The 26,976-nt window shown below is 39.4% G+C and overlaps 1 protein-coding gene across 1 annotated transcript; it reads right to left on the bottom strand.

Moving 5' to 3' along the window:
* Positions 1-10,590: 10,590 nt before the first annotated feature.
* Positions 10,591-26,948, bottom strand: Prp5 (pre-mRNA processing factor 5). Its single transcript, XM_074105912.1, has 14 exons — positions 26,792-26,948; positions 26,335-26,435; positions 25,970-26,093; positions 25,394-25,563; positions 25,080-25,294; positions 23,917-24,151; positions 23,094-23,255; positions 22,170-22,289; positions 18,792-18,999; positions 17,285-17,447; positions 16,430-16,641; positions 15,565-15,728; positions 12,508-12,675; positions 10,591-10,833 (listed from the first exon to the last, which is right to left on the bottom strand). Exons 1-14 carry the CDS (start codon positions 26,946-26,948, stop codon positions 10,591-10,593), a joined length of 2,442 nt encoding a protein of 813 aa, XP_073962013.1.
* Between the last annotated feature and the right edge of the window lie 28 nt (positions 26,949-26,976).

The raw sequence follows: 26,976 nt of genomic DNA, 5'->3' as shown, positions 1-26,976 counted from the left end.
CTGAGTTCTCGTAATTTAACGCAGAGATTGTTGACGTGCGTCTTATCTGTTCAATGACCGGAACCGGAAACTACCACTACTACTACTTAATTGACAAGATGACAAGATTTCATTTTTTTAACACATGTAAATTACTACAGGAATCGAAAGAGTTTTGCCTCTTGAACATGGGAAAATATGTATTATAATTTATTTCTCCATATTTAAAAAAATACAAAAAAGTTAAAAAATATATCTGAATTTTCCAACACTACCACAGAATAGATATTATTTTTCCTTTGCCTTTTTCACCAGACAAAGGAGCTGTCATAATTTTGACAACGTCTACGTCAGATTTACGTGATCTTTTTTTTAATAGAGACTAGATAAGTAATGGATCTATTGTGTGGCAGTTTTGGAGTTATGCCCTTTTAGAATAAGCATTTAATTCAGTGATTCAACTTTAAATTGCAATATTCGTTTAAATCGAGCGTCCTCCCCCCCTCGAAAATGTAAATCGGTGGGTGGTTTTTTTTTTTTAAATTGAGGATGGTAGTAAGTATATCAAACTTACGAGGAAAACTATAATGGTTAAGTTTTCTTGAGGACGAAGTTCCCAAGACGATCCCATAGAGCTTATGGGAACGGAAGCAATACCATGCCCTCGGTACCGCTCTGCTTTCAGAGCATGACATGAGTGCGTGTGAGCTAACTTTGGGGGCGGCAGACGTGAGCTTGCCTTCGGAATCCAAAAGCTTAATAGTTACTTGACCTGAGATGTAAATTTCAGTTTTTTTTTTTATTTATAACGGTGGAAGCAGTCTACACTTCCACTAAACGTAGATAATAGTTAGTGTTTAGTTTTGTAACTAAAGGACCCCATACATGCCTGTATTGTTATTATTATTATTATTTTGTATTTTTTTTATTTAACTGTACCTATATTGTACTTTTAAGTATTTTATTTGTAATTATTTTATGTTGGAAAAAATGACTGCCAAGTTTCTTGCGGCGCATTCTTCTTGGCAATGATGGTCTTTCCGAAAGCGCTGGTAGTTTAAAAAATTACGTGTAAAAGTGCCCATTGCGGCTTATTTACTGAATAAATGATTTGAATTTGAGTTAATATACCTAAACTTGGAATGAAATCCTTAGAAATATATTACTTAATTTTTTCGTAATGGCTACGGAACCCTATTTTAGGCGTGTGCGACACGCTCTTGGCCGGTTTTTTTTAAAGTTGACAGCCCTATCTTACGCCTCCGTTGATCGCCAACTCATTGCCCGTCATAAATAGCTTTGACACTTTTCGTCTCGTAATTCTATCGCAAACCTGACAGACCGACGTCATTCAGACACGTGGAAATAATTAGTTAAGTACCTACTTAAGTATAGTTTGTTTCACTTAAAATGACGCAAATGCACTTAACATGGGATTTTACAACTTCTTTTGTTGCTAAATATGAAAGGAAAAGGTAACAAAGAGACATAATAAAACGACCAAAGTGTGTAGACAAAACTGAGTAGCTCAATCCTTCTTGATGAAATGAAAGCTTTTTTTTAAGCCGTCTATATTGTAATGCAAAAAGGGTTAAAAAAATACATAGTTCATATTCTTATGGCTACTTATAACATTAAATAAAATTAAAATATCGTCAGTAGTATATAATAAATCAACACTACACACACATACATACATAGATATTCTTATAGTTAACATTAAATATAATTAATATTTAAATTGTCATTATTACACTTTCATCATCATCATCCCAGCCTCTATATGTCCCATTGCTGGGCACAGGCCTCCTCTCAGAATGAGAGGGCTTGGGCCGTAGTTCCCAGTGCGGATTGGGAACTTCACACACACCATTGAATTGCTTCGCAGGTTAGTGCAGGTTTCCTGACGATGTTTTCTTTCACCGAAAAGCTCGTGGTAAACTTCAAATGTTATTTCGCACATGAATTTTGAAAAACTCAGAGGTGGGAGCCGGGGTTTGAACCCACGATCCCATGTTTGAGAGGCCATAGGTCAAACCACTCAGCCACCACGGCATTTTTTTTAATTAAATTTTTACTGACACACTTAACTTACACTTACACTTTTTTTTAACACTGATCTGCGCTCCAGAACTCAAATTGTCGATGTGGGAATGAAGACCGCCAAATTAAAATGGGACTGGGCGGGACACGTCTGCCGCATGCATCCGGATCGCTGGGCCAAAGTAATCACCGATTGGGTTCCATGCGACGGGCACCGGAGCAGAGGCAGACCTAGGAGGAGATGGCGGGACGACCTGGACCGATTCCAGTCAGATTGGCAAGAGCTGGCCAAGAGTAGACGAGTGGAATAAGAAAGGGGAGTATTTTGCCCTGCAGTGGGACACATTATAAGCTATATAAAAAAAAAAAAAAATTTTACTACACTTTATTGAAACAAAATATAATAAACCATATATTAGTTACAAATTCGAAACTAGGCTCTCAGACATTGCTCTAACTATAGGACTACAAATATGAAAATCCAAACTGTTTCTTGATGATGACATGAATTATTTACTTACATTAGCTTATTTTTGTCCACCGATATCATAGACTTTCACAAGCCAATGGGCATCAATTATTCGTAAATAATGAAACAATTTTGTCGTTCTTACTCAGTGCTTATACGTATTCCTACTAATTACAAGTTTAAGATACTGAATCATATGTTAGAGGTCACTTGGCCCCTTTCTTAGTGGAACTTAATTGAACTGACCTCTGATGATTGTTGTGAGAAAACAGGCGTTTATTGACGACTATGTCAGCTATTTTTAGCTTTAACGACTTTGTTTTTTTCGTTATAATCTTAAGTACTAAATATGTCTTTGTGATTCAGCTCTAGTTACAGACGCAGGCACTCGTGCCATATTACACTGTGTTGGTACCTTACCTACCTATACTGCTATAATTCTACAAACGTGTGCGAAATTATAAAATTAATGGCTCCAATTCCAAAACTAAAAGTATTTTCAAACTGTTTCAGAATATTTTAGCAATGGGTTATTTCGACTGAACATCCCTGTTAATGTTTTTCATTATTTTTAATTGTAGCTGACAAATGATTACATTCATTATACGATGTTCAAAGCGCACCGCGACAAGGTCGTGACTACCTTTGGCTAAAAAATCCTATGACAAACTTTCACAGAGGTTTTCAGTCAACTAACCTAATATTCTGCTGAAATATTCAGGAATATTCTGTATACCATTCTAGCGTCTGTGGAAGTTAACAAGAAAAACAAGATGTACCTACACTGTACTGAGGAGGTAAAAACCGCGTTGGTTTTAGAACTTCCTATCCTTCGGGAATTCCAAAAAAAGCGTCGTCTTTTCTTCATATAAGTCATAGGGCGTCCACTGTTGAACATAGGCCACCACATGGACCTCCAGTTGCTTCTATTGAAAGCGTCCTGCATCAGCCTTAAACCAGCGGCTTTAACCAGAGGAAGAGGCCGTATTGCCTAACGTTTCTGTAGCTCCCGATCGCAATCAAATGACAGATTTCGCATACAAAAACTGTCATTTGATTGCGATCGCGAGCGTCAGAAACGTTACAGTACGATTACTTGGAGCTAACACTTGACAGATGGGCGTGCCTTCAGTCAATTGTAAACTTTGAGGTCATACAGATAAAATCGTTTTTATATAATCTGTAAACGTGGGTAGCGGTATACTAAAAATGGCTTTATTTGTATGACGTCAAAGTTGAAAATTGACTGAAGGCACGCCCATCTAACAAGTGTTAACTCCAAGTAATCGTACTGTAGCAATACGGCCTTAGGTCATCCGTCCATCTCGTCGTTCGTTTTTCCTTGTCTATATAAAATTTACACTTTCTTGGTCCGTAGGATGAGGCTGAGTATTGAAGAACTTACAATCAGCTACTATCACATATTTTTTGAGTACCATATAGATTTCAAATTTCAAAAATTAACAGTCAGTATGTCAAACAGATAAAAACCTGAAAATTTTCCACAAAAATCAATTTGACCGTTGATAGCGGTATCATCTTGTTTTGTTTACGCTAAGGTCGGGAAGCCGATGATATTCGTGAATTACACGAGCGTATCTTTATATTACACTTGTTAAAGGTCAAAAAGGTTTCTTAGAAACAAATATTAGCCGACTGGAATTGACATTACTGTAACGGAAACATAATAAAGAAACTGTTACCATAATAAGTACATAACTATATATTATGGTAATGAAATACAATACTTGTAAGTACACACATGAAGAAAGTGTCGGGATACTCATTCATTATCCATAGACAAATTTGATGTTTTGTTTTGTTTTGCCTAATATTGAAATGGTCGAAACTGTCTAGGCCCTAGACTCTAGGGATAAAAATATGCTTAGGCAGGTACTCTTGATGACTATAGTTACACACCGTGGGTGAAATCGCCCTCTTGCAAGTGCTGAAGGCTTTTAGGGAAGCTGTGTCAGTAGAACACTCAGAGAAAAATAGGCAGCGTTGTTTTACTAAGCAAAAGAAAAAGTAGAGCGTAGAAAAAAAACTGGGCAATTGGGTACTAGCCGAACTCCCGTAGAGAGTATTCCATACGTTATTTTTTTTATCGTGCCCCCTTGTGTAAAATGTACACATAATGTCCTGTACGTTTTCCTGTAATCTTAAAATAAAAAAATCCATTTGACATATCACATGGGACACTTAACAAAATCATTCATTTTTATTTTCCGATTTGCCCCAATAAATAAGTGTCCCTAAATTCAAATTTCATTTATTACTTATGTTCGTGTTCGTATTATTTACGTTCGTGTTTGGCCAATATAAATGTACATATACTTATTCGTATTGCAAATTTCAACCCCGTTCAATCCCGTTGCGGCGTGCTAGACGATAGCGCGAGCGGTGACGACGCACCACCGTACGGATTTGCTCCGCATCTCCATCCGGCACAGCGCGGTGCACGACGAACCGCATTTCATTTGTTTCTTGTTTTAATTTCTATGGCGCTCAAGCATCGCCGTCTGGGAGTGCGAACCGCTACGAATAATGCGAACCGTCATGCGATTCGCACCTCCGCGCGGAGTGACGGAGCCAGTGTGTTACACCATGCGGTTTTATTGTAAAAATCAAGATTCTACCTACAGTACAAAGTTAAAAACCGCAGCACCGCACGCCGCAGAGCAAGTGCAGAGCAGATTGACTATGACAGACGATCACTACTCGAACGATTCTATAAGAGTTCTGTTCTATCACTCGGATGTACGAAACCCTAAAAATATGCAAAAGGTTGAGAACCTGTGAACTTTCGTTGTTGTTACACCGCAACGCTTGGTTTGGATTTATGGACCTCCGTAATCTAAGTACGCCTGCATCAATCAAGAACTTTTTTCTCGACACAAACAGCACAGTACAGCGCAGCACAACCATACTGAACGATTACTCATGTCATTCATTTTAAATACTATAGTACCTAGTTCGTGAGTTGTGGTTGTTTCGTAAAGTCGAGATTATAAACCCATGTCTATTTTTGAGACATGTAAGTAATCATCAGCCAGAAGACGTCCATTGCTAAACAAATGGCTCCCCCTTAGAACGTCGCAATGAACGACACCTCGCCACTTAGGTGCACCGGTTGGCCACAACTGTCACGATGTCAGTCCATCTAGGGCCTGCCAACGCTTCGTCTTCCGGTTCGTGGTCGCCACTCTAGGTCTTTTTCCCCGAACGGTTAAGTTAAATATCTGTTCTTCTAGCGTCGGTATACCTAGTGCCATCCACGAAGACGCGTGATTTTGTCAAAATTAGACATAATGACATTGTAATAAGAACCACGGCACGCGTCATCGTGAATGACTCTACCTATAAGGTATGTACTGTTTATTTGTTTTACAGTCAAGAGCACGTTTAAGTTTTATTTATAATTTTAGCATCCTCCCCCCCCCCCCCTTGATGATCATCGGCTAGCGACGTCTATTTTTTCATAAACAAACTCACATGCTTACAGTTGACGAATTGCCTTGAATCACTGCTCTGAAGTGTTTGTAACAAATTTTGTTTAGGTACGTAGATTACTTACTGATTAGTAACTTTCCATTTAGTTACAAAACAACATAGTAAAGAAACCCAGCGCCTACATAAAAGAAGCAAAGAAAACAGTGTCATAACATAACAGTCTAATCTAAACTCTTAAGAAACCTAATTATCTAATTATACTGCTCTTTTAAAATTAGACTCGTCGTCAAAGAATCCTAGTGTCTTGAGCTGGTTAAGGTCTATATCCGTCCAAAGGCACCAACTAGCAAACATACGCCCCTTTGTTCTTAGACAGTAAAGTTGTTTGTCGTGGAATCATCCCGCTCTGATAGCACAGATAACCCTAGCGTATCATATGCGCACGAGACCCTGTCAGTGTTATTTATAACGCACTAACAATAATTATCTTCGGAAAACACGTGCCCTAGTGTGTGCTCGGCCTTATCTTGCAGGAATTCTCCATGCAGGTATGCGAGGTAAAGGCGTGAGCACATTATAAAACAGATGTAATCGGCGTGCACGCATCCTATTACGTTTCACTATGCAATGTTTGTTAATGAGCTTTGTTGACTCTTTAATTCATCAGAATATGACTAAGTTACTATACCAACAGTCGAGGAAACTGAATTACGTACCACGGTGGAACCTATGTGTTAAATACTAATGTCATGTTGACATCCCATACATCTGCCAAAAAAATCATAGCGAAATTGAATATGAAAAGGTTCCACTCAGGTACAGTCGAACGAACCATTTGATTCCTGACCCACCGTAAAACGCTCTCACAGTAAGTGTCGTAAAGAATTCCCTCGTCAAGCAATGCGATTGTCACTATGACTTTTTCTACGAAAGAAAGGAAGTTTCCACAGTGGGTCACAATTCAGTTGTTTTGATAGTACCTACGTGATTCAGTTTCCTACACTAAAAAGTTGAAAACATTGCAGGATCGTTACACTCAACAATGTCGCATACAATATCGTGTTTGGAGATTTCATTTTATCTGTTATTTTCGTTCGGATTGGAATATTTGCTTTTATTGGAACCAGTGGCGTAGCTACCAGAGGGCTAGACGGGGCAGTGCCCCGGGGCCCCCACGCTTAAGGGGCCCCTCGGGCTCAGGAAATTTGGAGTACTTCGAACTCGGAACACGACGAACACGGAACAAACGATTTTAAATAGTTTAGTTGGAGCCCTAGTTTATTTTTAGCCCCAGGGCCTTTGGTTACTTAGCTACGCCACTGATTGGAACCCAAAACCTAAACGGTGTAAGTACCTACCTGAGAGCATGATTGCGTGACTGATAAGTATTATCTCAACCCATTCTTATAGTATGATTTGTAAAAGTAGACTACAATATCTAATCTAATCCATATCCATACTATAATCAATACTAATATTATAAATGCGAAAGTGTGTTTGTCCGTCTTTCACGTCGGAACAGAGCGACGACGGATCGACGTGATTTTAGGCATAGAGATAGTTTATGGGCCCGAGAGTGACATAGGCTACTTTTTATCCCGGAAAAATGCACAGTTCCCGAGGGAACTGCGCGCGATAACCGAATACCACGCGGGCCAAGCCGCGGGCTAAAGCTAGTAGATACAATTTTTGGACTATCGCGGTCATTACTAATTTTGTGAATTAAATTCTGGTTTTGTTCCGCGTACCTTGATTTTAACGAAGCTCGATAGCGATAAGCTTCGTTGAAATCAAGGTAAGGTGTAAACAAGGTAGGTTCACGGTGGAGGCCAACAATAAACGTTCTAGGCTGATAATGATGATGATGACTTACAATTACGGAGAATACACATAATAACTTGCCGGGCCATATTTTCACTGCAATATGTGGCCGGCAACTATTGGTATCCCTGTCTAACATGTGAGTAAGAGAGGGACACCAATAGTTGCCGGCCACAAATTGCAGTGAAAATATGGCCCGTCTAGGAGCCCCTTTAGACCTTTACAGACCATTAATGGTATGAATCTAAAAGGTAAGTACCTATGTATGTATGTACAGTACAGTCGAACGAATTGAATCATGACCCAGGGATGATGATGATTTAATAATCAATTTCACTGTTTTCCTTGAAAAAAGCATGAGATGTCAACATGACATTTGTTCAACTGTACCAGCAGCGTGGTGCTAAGTTTTTATTGGTTATCCTTGCACATCTCTGGTTGAAACGCAGTCTAAAACGTGCCAGGACTCGATTAGAGTAGCCAGGTCTAAAAACACAAAACCAAAAAAAAACATTTAAGGCCGGACAAATTAAATAGTAAAAAATACCTATCTAAATTTCTCGCTCACGACTTGCGTGGCACATTGAAAAACCAAAGGAAAGCCGGACAGGCCGGCCACGTCCGTAAAAAACCAAACATGTCCGGTTAAAGTCGCACACCTGGTAACCCTAGACTCGATTGTGCTGCTTATAAAAAGTAGTGAAATCTCATAAACAGCTAATAGTAGATTATTGTCGTGGCCTGGAAGTAGGCAATTGCTGGCTGAGTATGAGTATTAAACGGACGAGCTTGCGAGTCCGTTTAACTAATACGAAGCCAGCAATTGCTATTCCAGCCGAGACTAATATAAAGCTTTTCTCAAAAATGGTGAATAATTCTGAAATAGAATAAACTTTTTCTCAAAATATATTGTAAAATTTAATTTTATTCCAATAATTTTCTTATGCTTTCCCGCCTTTTTCATTAAAAATAAACTGCAGGTGTATTTTCCACCGAAAACACCACAAGCTATTTCAGACCCAATAGAAAAAGTCCGTTGTTCCAACAAAATATCTGATACCGGCCATTAGACTTGGCTGTATGTATACGACTTGTGCCAATATTGCCATGGCCTTTTTAACTTTAAAAAAAATGCGACTGATTGCAGGCGCGCTAATTCATTATTGTCGAGCTAGCGCGCCTGCAATCTTTTTTACTTTTTAATTTTTCGCTGACCATAAACTATGCACTTCACCTTCTGATATGTAAAGAATAATGTCAACTTTTACGGTCATTTTTGAGAAAATGCAATTAAGAGTTTTAGTTAAAATCTGGCCTTTTGTGGGTTTCTATGACTTGTGCCGTTGAAAATGCTGTAGGAGTCATCGTTACGGCCACTTCCTGTTTTTTATTCATTATTAAACGCCTGATCTTTACTTCATCGCAAAACTATTCATTGTGCACAAAACAATACCAAAAATACGCTACATTTCATCCTTTTGAAAGCCACGGTCGGCCAAAGACGACAAAAAAAATCTGAAAATCGGCGCCATGTCGCCACGAAATGCCGACCTTGCGCCTATTGGCACTATTTTCAGCAGTCGTGTTTTGCCGACTGTGGCATTAAAAATGTAAGCAGGGGTCCTTGAAATGAAATGAAATGAAATGAAATATTTTGATGTGTCGACTATGAAAAAAATAAAGTCCAATTTATGTATCAATACCTACAATACAATGTATGATTATTAATTAATTACAATAATGACAAGACGCATGGCAACAATGGCACTTCAGGCGTACTACTAGGTACCAATCTATGCTCATAAAAAGCATATATATTCGGGCAGTAGTCTAAAACCGGCCAAAAGCGTGTCGGACACGCCCGAAATAGGGTTCCGTCGAGCCATTACGAGAAAATTAAGTAATATTTTTTTAAGGATTTCGTATTTTGTAGTACGGAATATTCCAAGTTTAGGTATATTTTATACCTTAGGCTGCTATTTACTCTTAAACTACTAATAATTCTCAAGAAAACTTAACCGTTATAGTTTTCCTTGTAAGTCTGATAAACTTACTGCCATCCTGAATTTTTTAAAAATTTTCCACCCACCGGTTTAGATTTTAGAGGGGGGGACGCTCGATTTTAATGAAAATTTGCACTTTAAAATTGAATATTTTGCAAACAAATCAATGAATCGAAAAATCGATTTAGCAACCCCTAATGTTTAAAAGGTTCGTCACCTTAAGATCTATTTTCGTTTGCTCAGTATGAGCGCTAATCTGCTTTACCGATTGAGTAGGACATACTGCGTCAACCTGTCAACCTGCTAAACAATCAGGTGACCATAGCAAGCAACCCAAAAGCAACCCTACAATACAACTACACCTTGGCACTGACAAACTCTGACAATTTAATAGAACATTATTGGATTGAAACTTTTACGAAGTTGTTTATTAAAAAGGTTTCAAACATTGGTTTGAAACTAGATATATGTTACGAGGTGTATACTATTTTGACCCTTGTTATCATGTCAAGTAAGTATAATTTGATATGCACTTGTCTACTTAATACTTTGGTTTCAAAACGTACTACGAGTCTAAGACTTTGTAAAGGAATCAATTTAATAACTGACGAAGGTTTTCCTACCCCCACTGTACCATAAAACCTTATATAATCTAACCATAGAGTACTGCCACTAATAGTTAGATAACTCGGTCGTCTAGACAAACAAAAAAGGAAAAGTAAACAATGCCCTGCGGGAAACATTTCACGGTTTACATTGTAAGTCGAAGGTGAAAAAGAATTACAACAAATAAAACACTGCTACAACTTCGCAAATTTAATCCTACAAGACCTTATATCTAGCCTTGTTGACCATGTGATGGGCAGAGGTCTGCAGTTTCAGCAATTCTTCCTTGATCAGACGCGTGATCTCCGACTTGGCTTTGGCCACGGCGAGTTCCTGGGAGCTTTCTATGGCCAGGTACAGCTTCCGTTCCCCTTCGGGCGGGTTCTTGCCTGGGGGGACGTACGTGCCGCGGACTGTGATGCCTGCTTCGGAGTATTCGCTGATCAGGGCCAGAGCCTCCTGGAAAGAGGAATGTTCAAGTTGAGATTTGTTCGCTTTCCGGCTTGATGGTGGTATTTGCTAACAGATTGCCTGCTGATGAGAAGTTGGAACAAAAATGTTACTATTAATATAGACAATATAATTTAGACGACCAGATGGCCTAGTGGTTAGAGAACCTGACTACGAAGCTTGAGGTCCCGGGTTCGATTCCCGTGTCAGGGCCTTGTCGGGGCAGATATTTGTATGAAAAATACGTATGTTTGTTCTCGGGTCTTGGGTGTTTAATATGTATTTAAGTATGTATCTATCTATATAATTATATTTATCCGTTGCTTGGTACCCATAACACAAGCTTTGCTAAGCTTACTTTGGGACTAAGTCAATTGGTGTGAATTGTCCCGTGATATTTATTTATTATTATTATTATATTAAATCTTGACCGACAAAAACGCTAGTGTGAACCAGCTCTAAACCAAGACTAAGAAGTATCAAAATCCATGGAACTGTCATCCATAACTCAGGGTTAACGACGACACGAAATGGGTTTTCGACTTGATACTTAATTTTTTTTACTATTCCAGCAAATTATGGCATTTCTACCATTGACTAATTCGTATACGCTTAAAATAAAAACTCGAATTGCATCACCAACCCAATAAAGGTCGGTAATAAACTCACGTTTCTTTACAGCAAATAACTAATTTTAACCTCACCTAAACATAATGGTAGCACCTCCGCCTGTTAAAGAGTTTAACACAGAAGAATACTAAAGCACCAATTAGAGCTAGTTTGAGCAACATTTTGTACAATGATACAACACTGACTGAGTATTGCATCGGATTGCAGCGTGCATTTAAGTGCTAAGGTTATCAGAAAGTACCGGGGGCAGACTTAACCAGTAAACATGTCTGGCAAAACTAATAAGTATTGCAATCTTGTGATATCAATAATTGGCCACACTCATTCTCTTATTGGCTCGGTGCTAAGGTTGAGATTCGAACAAACATAGTAAAATAATTGAGCTATAATTGTTAATCTAACTACAATGTCTATATCGCAAACACATTAAAAGTACGATGCCTGTAAATTTACCTTTTGAGCGCCACGGTCGGCCAAGTAACATGCGCCAATGATAAATGTGTTGTTTGCCGTGTGTTACAAAAATCAAATAATGTGTCCGTCAACTAAAAATAGTGAAATAATCACCACATGACTGAGTGCAAATGATGTGCACTGAGTGACACAGGCAAAGCTGGAGGCGGGGGGTAGGTAGTTTTAATTTATACGTAATCTCATTACCTCACTGTACAGTCGAACCATTTGATTCCTGACCCACCGTAGAACTTTCTCAAAGTAAATGCCATAATAAATTCCCTAGTCAAACCATCCCATCTCACTATGGATTTTTCTAAAAAAAGGTTCCACAGTGGGCCACGATTCGGTTGCTAACAAGGGATAAGCCATGGGAAATACGACATAAGGCTTAAATATCCGTATTTAACGCATTCACTGCCACCGACGCATATGTGCGTTTTCGGAACTTCACCCAGTGCCGCTGTCATAATTATTCATACATCTTGAACGCACATGTGCGTCGGTGGCACCTGTGGAGGTCAGGTGGCAGTCAATGCGTTAAGGATGAGTCGAATGGCCGTCGGGTTGTTACAGTGTGCTAAGTCTAACGACACCAACCTTGCTAGTGACTCGCCAGCGCGCCTGCTGCGGGAAGTCATTGATCTCCAGTTCCGTCTCGTACTTCCTAAACACTTCTTCAGCGGGCTCGTTGGCACTTTCGTCGCGCGGCTGGTAATTGAGACGCGTGTTTAATTTGGCGGCCAGCTGCTCTGCTACCGTCTTAGCCTGGAAACAGATGGTGTTTTGAGCGATTAATTAAAGCACAGAACTCTTTTTTTTTAAATAGCTTATAAGGTGTCCCACGGCTGGGCAGAGGCCTTCCCTTTGTCCTTCCACTCATCTCTGGCTTCGGCAAAAATTTAGCAGTATTCTCCAAGATTGATGCCGCTTTATCTCTCCAAATCTATCGACGTGGGATCGGCAAGAGCGGATAAAAAAGCTTTATGTCTACGCAATAAGAACGAAAAAGTCGTCGACGCGATTTTAGCTCTCACTGCATGGACATAAAAGTTTTTATCTATTGGCTTTTGCCGATTCCTCAACCATAGATGTGGGGAACCCTTATACCCTTTCCATGCTATTTTTTTTATTTGACTGGATGGCAAACGAGCAAGTGGGTCTCCTGATGGTAAGAGATCACCACCGCCCATAGACACCTGCAACACCAGGGGGATTGCAGATGCGTTGCCAACCTAGAGGCCTAAGATGGGATACCTCAAGTGCCAGTAATTTCACCGGCTGTACTCTCCACACCGAAACACAACAGTACAAGCACAAGCACTGCTGCTTCACGGCAGGATTAGCGAGCAAGATGGTGGTAGCAATCCGGGCGGACTTTGCACAAGGTCCTACCACCTGCAAATTATTAATGCCCACACTTTTTTTTTACTTAGATACTCACCAGCGGTTGCCTTATGCTTCCCCTGATGGTAAGCTTGTTAACAAAGTGATCCTGAATTGCCCTAAATTTTAATTATCCTGATAAATACACGACAGAACCGACATAAATGGCAGTTTTCAAACGGACCACGCGATACTAGCGCTGACTAGCCTGTCACTAAAACTCACATTAGATGAGGGCTATCGCGTATGAATTCGCCGCTAGAGGCGCTAGTGTAGCGAGAGGTTTCCGAAATGTCAAATGTCACTGTTTATGGGTGAGCTACGCCGGTTCATTTATGATGATGATGATGATGTGATCCTGTTATCCCTCACTAGGGACATAGGGCTCGTAGATAGAGTTTTCCATTTGGCTCGATCTTGCGCAGCTTTTCCAGCTCTTCCCAGCCGAGACCAATTGAGCCAGCCTCCTTCTCAACTGATCGCCTCCACGTGGTCCGAGGACGTCCTGGCCGTCTTCTGCCAGTAGATTGCCAACGGAGACCCTGCTTGGGCAGGTGATCATTCGACCCTCGAAGCGTGTGTCCAATCTATCGCCATTTCCTTATCATAACTTCTCGGCTTACTGCTTCTGGTCAGTCATTTGCCACAGTCTTGCGTTTGAGATAGTTCGAGGCCAAAAATTCCAAGGATACGCCTCAGGCATTTGTTAACAAACACCTGCAAACGATCGGTGATATCCTTCCTTACGAACCATGTCTCGCATCCGTTCATTTATAGTTAGAATAATTTTGTGAATATTTTGCAATACCCGAAATTATGGCAAATATGCGTTACAGGGCAATGAATGTTTGTGTTTTGAGACAGTTTTGTCTTTCGGAAACCTTTGTCCTCTCTTTTTTCCGAACAAAACGGGACTACGCAACACTCTGGCATGCTCGATATTTTTATGGTACGGTTTTAAGGTATTAAATATGATTTAAATATAAATTTTGTTTTCACGCCCGTAACAACAAACTAACCACTTTACTTCAGGCAGGACCTTTGTCTACAGTGGCGCGAAATGGTGAGCACGACGCACGAAAACGGTAGCCCTTATCAATTAAAGTGTCATTGTTGACCTACCGTGATGAGCGTGTGGGCGGATGGCGCCCCCTTCAGGATGGCCTCGGCGGCCTGCTGGTGGCGCCCTGTGCTCGGCGCCAGCCCCTTGGCCAGAGTTGATGCGCGACGCGAGCCGGCGCGCCAGCTCCAGCTTCACGTCGGCGCCCGCGCCGCCCGCCGCCGCCGCCCCCGGCGCTCCCGGCGCACCAAACCCGGCTGTGGATAACAATTTTCTCAAAAATGACCGTAAGTTGAATTATTCTTTACATATCAGAAGGTGAAGTGCATAGTTTATTCAGCGAAAAATTAAAAAGTTAAAAAGATTGCTGGCGCGCTAGCTCGACAATAATGAATTAGCGCGCCTGCAATCAGTCACATTTTTTTTAAGTTTAAAAAGGCCTGAAATGTGGCAAATCGATATACAGCCAAGTCATAGCCGGTATCAGATATTTTGTTGGAACTCCGGACTTTTTCTATTGGTCTGAGCTTGTGGTGTTTTCGTGGAAAAATACACCTGCAGTTTATTTAATGAAAAAGGCGGGAAAGCATATGAAAAAAAATATTGTAAACTAAATTTTATAAAATATTTTGGAAAAGTTTATTCTATTTCAGAATTCAGCATTTGAGAAAGCTTTATATTAGTCTCGGCTGAATAGCAATTGCGGCTTCGTATTAGTTAAACGACTCGCAAGCCCGTCCGTTTAATACTCATACTCAGCCAGCAATGCCTACTTCCAGGCCACGACAATAATCTACTATTATTACATTACTCTACAATCTACTGTGACCACAGTCATGGTGTTTTTGCACGCGTAAACCATAAAAACCAGCAGGGATTTTACTGAATTCCCATATCTCTTTGACAAAAATGATGTTGGCGGTTGAAAATTTAAGATTTTATCCCTACCCCGTGGGAATATCGAGGTAAAGAGTAGCCATTCCAGTAGTAGTTATTCCAGAAGTCTCGGCCTTTGTGCGACATACGTCATGTTGACATCTGCCAATACGAATTCCTAACAATTCCAGTTGCATTATAAACAACAGTGCCAAATTTCGTGACTCCATACCCAGCGGATGAGATTTCGAGATTCTACCTCGATCCCGTGGGTATATCGATAAAAAGTAGCGTATCTTTATTATTCCAGGTATCTATAATAATATGACATTAACCTTGATCTCTTTGACGATCTTCTTAGCAGCCAGCATGGTTTCTATCTGCTGGTCGAGGTCGCCTTCGACGTCCTCGTCGTCAGAGTCTTGGAGCCCGAGCGCTGCCTTCTGGTACTTCTTCTTCTCGGTCGCCGCTTGCGCTTCTGATTCGTCGAACTTGAAACCTGCAATGTATTTAAGTTCATAGACGTGTGGGTTTCCTGATACTGACTGAGATACTGAAGAGGGGGCGGTTTCGGCCTGATTGACTTCAAAATGCAATTTCGGCCTATACTTTGGTCACGCCGAAACTTTGTATTACTAATGAGGAACATAGGGCTCTCATTTTTCCAATTGACGATCCAGCACTGCGACTTCGAGCTCTTGCAAATTAATGTCATGTAAATTAAAAATGTCTGCTATGTAATACTTATTATACAACCCACAGCATGAAAGTCTAGTCAAGTTCCGCCTGCTCTTGTTTTGTACTTCTGTGCACTGATTATTATTAAAAAACAAAAACAAATAATTTTATTTGTAACAAAATTCATAAAGATTAAAGGCCGGAGCTGGATAAGGGAACAACATCTGGCCTTGAGCTATTTTGACTTGATTTTTTTTATGTAATCAATCACAACTTGTATACATAATACACAAAATATTAAAATAAAAAACCAGCTTTAAAAGTTAAACCATTTAAATATTTCGTTCAATTTAGTATTGTCTAATTTTTTAATTCTATGTAAGGCAGTTAGCTAAAAAAAAAATTGTTTCCTCAATATGGCGACAACATAACATCTTTATTTTGCAGATACACTTAAATACTTAACTGGCCAAACAGTGTCGAGGATATCTTCAAACAAAGAATAGTCTTGTATTCACTCACCCTTTCCGCTAAATCCACCTCCTGTATGAACCTTCTTGCCATCCTTTTCTTGCGCGTCCTTGTACGAATCCCACAAGGCGCGTAGGGTGGGCGGCACGACTGCGCCGCTCAGCTCCATAGCACGTAGCACGTCACCCGCGTACCGGCCTTGTTCCGGGGTTAGGAACGTCCAGGCGAAACCTTTGTTGCCTGCTCTGCCGGTGCGCCCGCATCTAAAGGAGTTAAGGTTGGTTTAGTTACGCACATTTTACAGCTAAAAATTTGAAGCTAAATTTTAATAAGGAATAAAGTGGTCATAATAATCCTAGTGGCTCTGTGTCACTATTTTCATGTTCATATTTTTGTATATAAGCTGTTGGTTCTGACTTTTTTCTACTCAACAGTAAGCTTTTGTTTCAGGGGACATGTAAATGATGGTAATTATAGCTATAGTTGAATTTTTAGAAAATATAATTTTTCAATTAAGTACCTATTTACTTTAATTTACTTATTTTTTTATTTTTTTTTTTGCGGCGGGCCAAGAGCTGCGCCAGGGGCATCGGCTCAAACTAAATTTATTAAATTCTAATACTCTCGCTCGTAATTCCTTATTTACCGCCCTTAAGACACAATGTACTATTTATGCTTAGTGGGGTCCTATTTAGCGTCTTGGTCTCATTGCAAAAAACGAGCTCTCATTCTAGCGGTCGTGTTTCATTACGTAGTACCTACCTACACTGGATTATCTTACACATATCGCTCATGTTTTTTTCTTTCTTCTATGATTGTAATGTTAAAACATAAATACCGTTAAATACATGTATTTTATGTGTTTCCTTTCTTGATTTCTTTCTACAACTCCCAAAGCATCCTCACCTATGCACGTAGTCCTCATAATGGTTAGGGCAGTCATAGTTGACTACCAGCACCAGTTGTTTGACGTCCAGCCCGCGCGCCGCCACACTAGTCGCTACCAGGAGCTTCACTTTGCCGTTCTTGAAATCAACAATGGTGGAGTCCCTGTCGAATTGATCAATCCCTGTAACAGGCACGCATTAATATATTGCATATCAACGGAGAGCACAGGCGATTGAATGCGCGACATAAAACGTGGAAATAACAGTTTCGCTTTAAATACAATCAAAATCAAACCTCGCCTTTTCTTTGGCTGAAGGAGTGAGATGAGATGCGCTGTACACTGCTCTTTATTTGACTTGTAAAAAGGAGGTTATCAATTCCACCTGCATCTAGACCACTCCCTATACCACAAAAGTTACAAGTGCTAAAATTTCACATATTGACACTTTTTTATGAAAAAGTTAAGAATAATGTCGAGATGCAACCTTGTAATTGTTGTCGTACAGGGGCCAGATCATATAACGTACGTTACTAAGACGTCAAAAAACATAAATGAACTTGGACTGTCTGTTAAACTGTTGAAAATGTTTAGTTTTCATATACGTTGGTATCCAACTTTTTCTTAAAAACTAGACATAGACATCGTAAGTATAAGACTTCTTTATTAAATTAAATATTTTCAGCACGATTTATGTAAGGCATTCAATCTATTGAATTAATTTGTCAAACGTAATGACGGGTAAAGTATAATGTCGAGGACGCACAGCAACCTGTAAAGAAATATGAAACCTGTAGTCTGGTTTGTTATAAACAGTATGGTAGAGGTAAACTTTTAGCTTGAAACTCGCAAAAAAAGACTTAATTTTTACTAAGCATACATATACCGATGTAATTGAGGTAGGTAATAATAACGTCTATTTTATTTATATTAAGTATTAAGGCTAATAACGACACGCTCATTAGTTTATTTCACTAATAAACTATCAATGAAATACACACATTCCATGATTAGAAGAGATTAATGAAGTGCACATATTTTTAGTCGTTTGCCATTCTTTCGCCATCCCTGCCGTATACAACAGCGGTTTTTTTTTTACGTGTGTTATTTAGGTAATTTTGTTTTTCGAGTAAGCTAACTTTGGGTTCTTCTTACTCAGAACCATTAGCACTATTGATTTGGACGAAGAAAAAAATTTCCCCGTTTTTGTCATATTCGTAAGTTATATTATAACAGTTTATACTGGTCGTAAAAATTGTATGAAAAATTGAGGATATTTTTTTTTCTTGCTAATAATCAATCAGTGCCCGTGATTCTGAGTAAGAAGAACCCAGATTTATGTCATTCTGAAAACAAAGTAAAGTGTACATTTAAAATGAAAATCTCCAACCGCTGCATCAATGACCGCATTTTAGCACAACAGTATATAAATGTTGAAACTGTACCCAATAAGTTTAAAATCTTGACAACATTCAAACACAAAAAAGAGTTAGTTACTTAGCGTGAGTGGTCTCACGAAATACATACCTCCATGTAAGCTCATGCAGGAATATGAAGCCTTCATCAAATCTTTGAGCAGACTGTCCGCGTTTTCCTGCTTGTCCACGAACACGATGATGCTGCCCAACTGACTGTACAGCCCCAGGAGTTCCAGCAGCTTGAAGAACTTGGCGTCATCCTCCAAGATGGCTACGTGTTGTTCCACGTCCTTGCAGACTACGCTTCGTCCGCCCACCTGTGGTAGAATATCAATTAGGTTATGATATGAATAGTTATGAACATTATGATACTCATCAAGCTCAAGCAAGAATTAGCTCGTTGAAATGGCAATGAATAAATCAGAATAGAATTACACATCCAAATTTCAGTCAAGTGACTGGGCAATACATTGTCGTGACGTGACTGTACATACCAAATTTAAAGTCAATTGACAAGATGTCATATTTCTAAGACTATAATTTGATTCGTTTTCTGTATTCTGTTTGTAAAGAGAAAGATGCTGATAGTTTTACATTTTTACTAGGATTATAGTTAACTTATTACAATTTTATTAAGATATGCTTATTCTAAAAGGGCATAACTCCAAAACTACCACACAATAGATCCATTACTTTAGTCTACTCTATTTAAAAAAAAAGTGATGACGTAAATCTGACGTTGACGTTGTCAAAATTTTGTTGTGCGTAGCGTGTGGTTTGCATACATAGGCGGTTTGGTTCTTTCTTGCTCTGAAACTTAAAATATAAGACTGCTACGACGATTTTAGCTATGGATACTGATACTGGACTGCAGATAAATACGTTACGACACCCGGCTTTCTTACGGATACAGCGGATGATCATAACATTGACGATTTGGAACGAAATGTCTATACGGTGCCTTTGATGAATCAGTTTTGCAATTAGGCACGAAACAATATTTGGTATATTTCGGAGGGTTATATACTTAGGGGCTGTTTCACCATCCATTGATTAGTGTTAACTGGTGGTTAAATATGATGCCGTCTCTATTTGTTTCATAAAATAGACTGAGACGGCATCACATTTAACCGTCAGTTAACACTTATCAATGGATGGTGAAACAGCCCCTTAGTCTATTTATTCGGGTCCATTTCGATCACAACTACGGGCTGCTAAAATCTTATTTGAATCAATAACACTAACACGTCGGTCGTTCGTTGTCCGCCAAGTGTCAATATCAATGTCAAATTAAAAATTATGACAGCTCTTTTTTCTGGTGAAAAAGGCAAAGGAAACATATCTATTCTGTGGTAGTATTAGTAAATTCAGGTAAAGCCTGACCAGAAATATATGACTATTCGCCATGTTGCGGAATTTCATTGTAACTAATTTCTTACACTGGCAATAATTTTAATGATTGTCAAAAACGATTAATAGTCAACAACGGATCATTGTAAATAATGTGTTAAAAAAACGCTTGGGGAATGAAACTATTTCACTACAAAACCATTCCAAATCAACATCAGAGCTAACAGGTAAACGGTGTAGACCAGTCAAGATGTCATTGTTCCGACTATACTGAACTATTGCCATATAAATAAGAACAATAGCGCCCTCTTGACAATAGTCATATATTTTTGGTTTACGTTTATATATTTTTAATTTCTTGTATTTTTTTATGGAGAAATAAATTATAATAAATATTTTTTCGTGTTCAGGAAGCAAAACTCTTTCGATTCCTGTAGTCATTTTCAGGTGTCAAAAAAATTAAATCTCGTCAATTCGACGACTCGAAGTGGGTCAATATTAACATGCAAAATTTGAAGCAAACAAACAAACATATAAAAAGTTAAAAGCCATAAAAAAATGTAAAACATTAAAAACAAATTTAGTTACTTTTAACGAATAAGTAGCAAGTAGTTTAAGTTAGCAAATAAGTGACGTCAACTAGCTATTGCCTTATAAAAGTTATAGGAGAATTTTGTTTTGACAGTCAGATAAAAAGTTACCAATGTTCAATTCTCCAAAACCACATGTTTTTGGATTTTTGTATGATTTGTCCTAAGTTCAAATCAAAATCTACATCTTTTTGTATGTTTCATCTTTTTGTATTTTTTTTTGACTAATTTTCCTGCTTTCAAATCCCCTATGGTAAATCTTTTTCTTTTTTTTTACTCTTGTAAAATTTTTGTCTTCTACAATGGCACACTTTTATCTGCTTCAATTTAAAATAGAAACCAATTGTTTACCAAATCGACTACGCCACTTTATCATATAGTAAAAAAACAAGTTTCAGTTACATAAGATTCCCACAGATGGCGCTGTTACATTCGGCGATATTCCTAAATCACGCTGTTATGATTTTACTCGGAATAATGACGCTTGCTTGTGCACTCAAATAAATATAGCTAAAGAGGTGAGTGGGAAATTAAGGAAGGTCACAAATATTATTACAAATTCAATTTAGAAGCCGCATGAAGAAAGCATTACTCTTTCAATTGCGTCTTGAAATTGGATATTTAATATTTGCGACAAACCATTTTCTTCCACTGAGTTCTTTACTTGTTTATCCATTCTTCATTATTTACATCATTATAAATGCGAAAGTGTGTGTGTTTGTATGTTTGTTTGTATGTTTGTCCGTCTTTCACGTCGAAACGGAGCGACGGATCGACGTGATTTTTGGCATAGGCTACTTTTTATATCCCAGGAAAATGCACAGTTCCTGAGGGAACAGCGCGCGATAACCAAATTCCACGCGGGCGAAGCTGCGGGCAAAAGCTAGTATGTAAATAAAAGAAAAAAAATAACCCTACTACTTCGCAGTCGGGTAAAAAGATTTATTTCAGACCACATAGGAGGATCCTTATTGTCCATGGGATTGTTAGTTGTTTGTTTATGGGAAATTTTATGACTGTACATTGTGAATTCTAGTTATTTGTTGATATTCACACACTTACGCCAAATAGCTCAAATAAGTTACTTCAACATATAATTCCAATGGGTAACAGAATTTTTAGAATGTACATGGCCTGAGGACTTCTGCTTTCTTAGTACATATTACCAGAAATGTATCATCATCATCATCATCATCACCATAGGACTGTTGTACTGACCTCCCCATAGATCTCCAGTTGCTTCGGTTGGAAGCGGCCTGCACCCACCGCGAGCCTTCTGCTTCAACCAAGTCATCCGTCCATCTCGTTGTTGGACGTCTTACGCCAATCCGCGGTCTCCACTCGAGAACTTTTCGGCCCAACGGCCATCTGTTCTCCGTGCTATGTGGCCTACCCATTGCCGCTTGAACGGGCTAATCCGCTTGGCTATATCGGTGACCCTCGTTTTCTACGGATCTCATTTCTGATTCGATCCCGTAGAGAAACCCCGAGCACAGCCCTCTCCACTCCATAGCTCGTTGAGCAACTCTTAAGCGGAAATAACGTACCTGTATCTCGATGGGCTTCTGAAGTATCCTTCGAGCCAGCGCCTCCATCTGGCGTGGAAAAGTCGCGCTGAACATCACGGTCTGTCGGTCAGGGCGGATGTTGTCGATTATCTTCATTACCTGCCGACAAAAATATCCTGGATTTATATCAGGACTTGCAATTACCTTGCAGCTCCTGACTGGAGTCACCGCTAGACTTGTTTTTACTAGTTCTAGACTACATACATCAGTTCTCTTTTTTAAGTTTTTTTTAGAGAAAGAGCGAGAGAGATAGTCAGGTTTTTGATTTTTTTGAAAATGGTAGCTTAAAAACTTGTATAATATATAAAAAAATTAGCTAATTATTACCTTTCAGTAGATACCCAGATTGTTCCAGTAATAAATAATTCTAATACCTCTTCATATGTTTTTACGCGTACGCCATAATATTAAAAATTGATATACTCTATCACTCTGACGGTTAAGACGAATCTAATGATCATATGATGAAATCCGCCCAGCAGTTTGACGCTACAGAGGCCAAAGAAATAGATACATATAAAAACATAGCCGTCCTTCAGGCAGTTGTGTAAAGCAGTCTGTGTTATTCCAGACGTCCAACATTCTACATAAGCGTTTTTGTTACGCAGTTTTAGAATTAAAGAGCAACAAACACCCTCGCATTTATTAACGTTGACATAATATGTCAAATCCACTAGACATTTCCAAGCTCGTTTATCTATTACACAAAGGGTGGGCAAACCCAAGCCCGCGGACCGCAAAGTAGCCCACCAAAAGATCTTAGTTTGCCCGCCAACGCGTTGCTCCACCAGCCTTTCTTTGTGTATAATTTTACTCTAAAAGTACTAGCCAGGCGTAAACACAACCTAAAAAAAATGTCTATCTATAAAGTCTACTGGGCAACCTTTTATTCCATGGTCTTACCTGTGGCTCAAAGCCCATGTCAAACATGCGGTCAGCCTCGTCAAGCACGATGTACGACACCCGACGCAGGTTCGTAACGCGACCGGAATTAGCCGCTAACATGTCGATCATACGACCCGGCGTGCACACTATTATCTCAGCGCCACGTTTCAGCTCCGCTATCTGGAAATTTAGAACGTAATAGTACATTACAAACTAGGGAGATTAATGTGGAAGAGCGCAGTACGTGAGCCGAAGGCGAGGGTAAAGAGGATTAGATGTGTTTCTACAAACTACAAGTACAGACCCAAGCCTTCTCATGCTCAGAGGAAACCTATGCGAAGCACTCGCAACACGAATCATTGTCCAAGCCTTTGTCCTACTGCTGGGCATAAGCCTTCTCTCAGAGGCCATAGTTTCCATGCGGGCCCAGTGCGGATTAGGAACTTCACACACACCATTGAATTGCTTTGCAGGTTTATATAGATTTTTTCACGATACTTTCCTTCGCCGTAAAGCTGGTGATAAATTTCAAATCTAATTTCGCACATGTATTTCGAAAAACTCACGGGTGCGAGTGCGAGCCGGGATTTGAAACCACGACACTGCTTGAGAGGCCATAGGTCAAACAACTAGGACACCACACGAATACACTGGGTTATTAATAATTTCTACTAGGTCTCACTCCCACTAGGTGGACTGAAGACATCGTGAGAGTTGCGGGCAAGCAGATGCAAGTGGCGAGTTATTATTCACTGTGGCGTTCTAAGGGGGAGGCCTTTGCTCAGCAGTGGACGTCTTCCAGCTGATGATGATGGTGATTAATAATTCCGACAATACTAACCTGTTCAGAGATGCCAGTGCCACCGTATACACACACGACCCTCAGCCCCAAGGACTTGGCAAACTTCCTTATATCTTTCCCAATCTGCATGCACAGTTCCCTGGTGGGTGTCATAATGAGGGAGATGGGGCCGTCCGTGTCTTCGAGGGGAGACTGGTCCAGAACGTGCCGGAACATTGGTAAGATGAAGGCGAGGGTTTTGCCAGAGCCGGTCTTCGCTATGCCTATTAGGTCCCTGGTAAAGAAGTAATTAAATGGTACATTTAAATATGCCGACAAAATTTAAATCGGACTTGTGCACTGATTCTGTGCAAACTTTTTTTTTATCGGTGTGGTTTGAACACTCCAGGTAATCATCTCAGCATCAATGGGTACTCGCTCAGTTCCCTACACAAGGGACAGATCAAAGTAGTAAATGCAAAATCCTTTGTCAGATGTCAGCTCTGAGAGCCAACAATTGACCTGGCCTTTGTGCATGGACCCAAACCAACACACAACACAACTCTTCTTCTCAAGTCTGAGTTCCAAACACATTCCAACAACAAATGGGTCAAGTAAGAAAGAAAGAAGGGGTCAAATCTACCTTCTTGCAAATCTCAGACAGTTGTGATGATTTAACTCTCATTAAATGCAAAACATTACATTGCTCGCCGAACTGATGGCCGATGGGGTCAGAAGGTTCTCAAATGGCGACCGCGGATCAGAAGACGAGCTGTCGGTAGGCCTCCAACAAGATGGAGCGACGACCTGGTTAAGGTAGCGGGATCGCGGTGGATGCGGAAAGCACAAGACCGGTCTGTGTGGAGAGCCTTCGGGGGGGGGCCTATGTCCAGCAGCGGACGTATTTCAGCTGACATGATGATGATGATGATGATATGCAAAAATTTGTCTGTGAGGATGTGTCTGGAATTAACACTAAAAGCAGCTTACACTTTTCTTGTAAGAGTTGTAAGGTTAGCAAAGTCAAACCAAGGTGTCCATAAGGGACTAGCTTGGATGGTTCTGTACCAGATCCCTACAAATAAGCAGAAAAAAAAGTGTGTAATTCATAATAATTCATTGTATCATGTTTTGAATCGCTAAATAATCAAGATTGCTCTCAGTTCCTCATTGATCAATTTTTACTGAGTTTAGAATCTCTTAATAAAATTAATAATATTTACCTTCCCGACATGATAGCCGGTATCGCCTGAGCCTGTATAGGCGTAGGCTTTTCAAAGTTGAGCTTCTTCAGTATATCCATCTCTTTCTTGCTGACGCCGCAGTGAGCCCACGTCCTTATCGGCTTGGGGCAGCCTTTCCCTTTCACGCGGATACCTTCTAACTCTGTGCGATACGCTTCCACTTCTTCTGGGGACATTCGAGCTAGCTCACTCACCTAGAATGATTTAGTTTAGTTTACAAATATGTAAATAGGGATATCTACAACCACTCCGATAATGAAGAAGAGGAAGTTAAACAAAATTTTATGAAATACCTCTGTGTAAAAAGCTTTCCGGAACGGCATGTATTCCAAGCTGGAGTGGTCTACTTTAGCCAGTTCTTTCCTTTGCTTCGACGCGAGATTCGCTGCCGTGTCTTTAATGTCTTCGTTTTCTTCTTCGGAAGAATACTCCAGGCCATCCTGGTTCTGTTCTATCAGTTCACCTAAAGACAAGATACTAAGTAAATAGCATGCAAAATCAAAGTTTAAAACATCAAAGCTTCTCATTCATGACAATACATATAAATACTGATGATAATTTCAGTGTAACATTTAGGCCCTGATTCACAACCCATTGATATAATGTGTGGGACAGATATCTGTGATGCCCTCTCTGTTTGTTTTGTCCGAATAAACTGAGATGGTATGACTTTTATCTGTCACAATGGTGAAACATGCCTTTCATATTTTATTATGTCTTTCTTTTTATCTTTTGGTCTAAAGGAAATTACAACAAAATACGTAATTTTTTCTATTAGCTTATTATTAGTCTTTTCCCTCCCAGTACAGACCAGATTAGTTGAAAATAAATATACACGAGATTGCGCGAGTAGTGTGTGTGTATGTTACCTTTATTTTTCTGTTCTGAGACCTTCTTCTTGGCTGTGCCCGTCAAAATAACTATACCAGTCCCACCATTGGTGGGCACAGTTAGACCCCTTTGCTGGTCCATTTGATTCACTTTGCGCACTTCCTGAAACATCATCAAAAGTAGATCATTTTTCTACTCTGTGCATTAACATTCGTCAATGTTGTGTTACATTAAATATCTGGCTGTAAAATGCAAAAGTGTGCAGCTACTTTTGATGCGGACCCAACAATAAATAACATGTACATACATACATTAAAAAGAAAACAACAATTACTTTCCAATAAGTTTTGATTTAATTATTTTAATTCTATTTAAAATACTTAAATATATTTGAAGAACTTACTTGCTGAACCTCTTGCATATAGGCATCCAATGGATCAATTTCGTCTTCCGCTTCTTTTTTTTCCTCTGCAGCTGCTTTTTCTTTAGCTTCTGCCTCCTCAGCTTAAAATAATATAACTCATGTATAGAATCATTACTTATAGAATTACACACATCAAAAAAGTTCTGGGATACTCATTATCTCTAGTCTAGACAAACTTGATGTTTTGACTCAGTCGTAATATGCCTATATCGAAACATTCAAAACTGTCTAGAGATAAAAAATATCCTATGCACTTTTGATGTGTATATTTTTTGTAAATTATTTAAATAAAAACTTATACAACAATCAAAGTAAATTTGAAATAGAAATCATATTATGCATATGAAAAAACGGGGCAAGCAATGAGATGGCATGTAAATAATATATGTAATAGTAAATAAAAAATTGAAATAAATACCATTACGAGCAATTTCACCTTCATCGCCTGAGTCATCCTCTAGCGACCACTTCTTAGCAGGCATCTGTATGTTGCTAACGAGACTGCCCTTCTGTACTTCTTTTTTGGCTGACTCGAGTTCTTTCCGTTTCCGGTCGGCTCTCCACCGCTCGATACGATCACGCCGTTTCTGCATTTCAGCCTCCAAGCGGCTTTGCTCTTCT

The sequence above is a fragment of the Choristoneura fumiferana genome, chromosome 23, assembly GCF_025370935.1.
Source record: "Choristoneura fumiferana chromosome 23, NRCan_CFum_1, whole genome shotgun sequence".
Taxonomy (NCBI): Eukaryota; Metazoa; Arthropoda; class Insecta; order Lepidoptera; family Tortricidae; genus Choristoneura; species Choristoneura fumiferana.
Note: the sequence above shows the minus strand (reverse complement) of the source record. Positions and strands in the feature narration are given on the sequence as shown.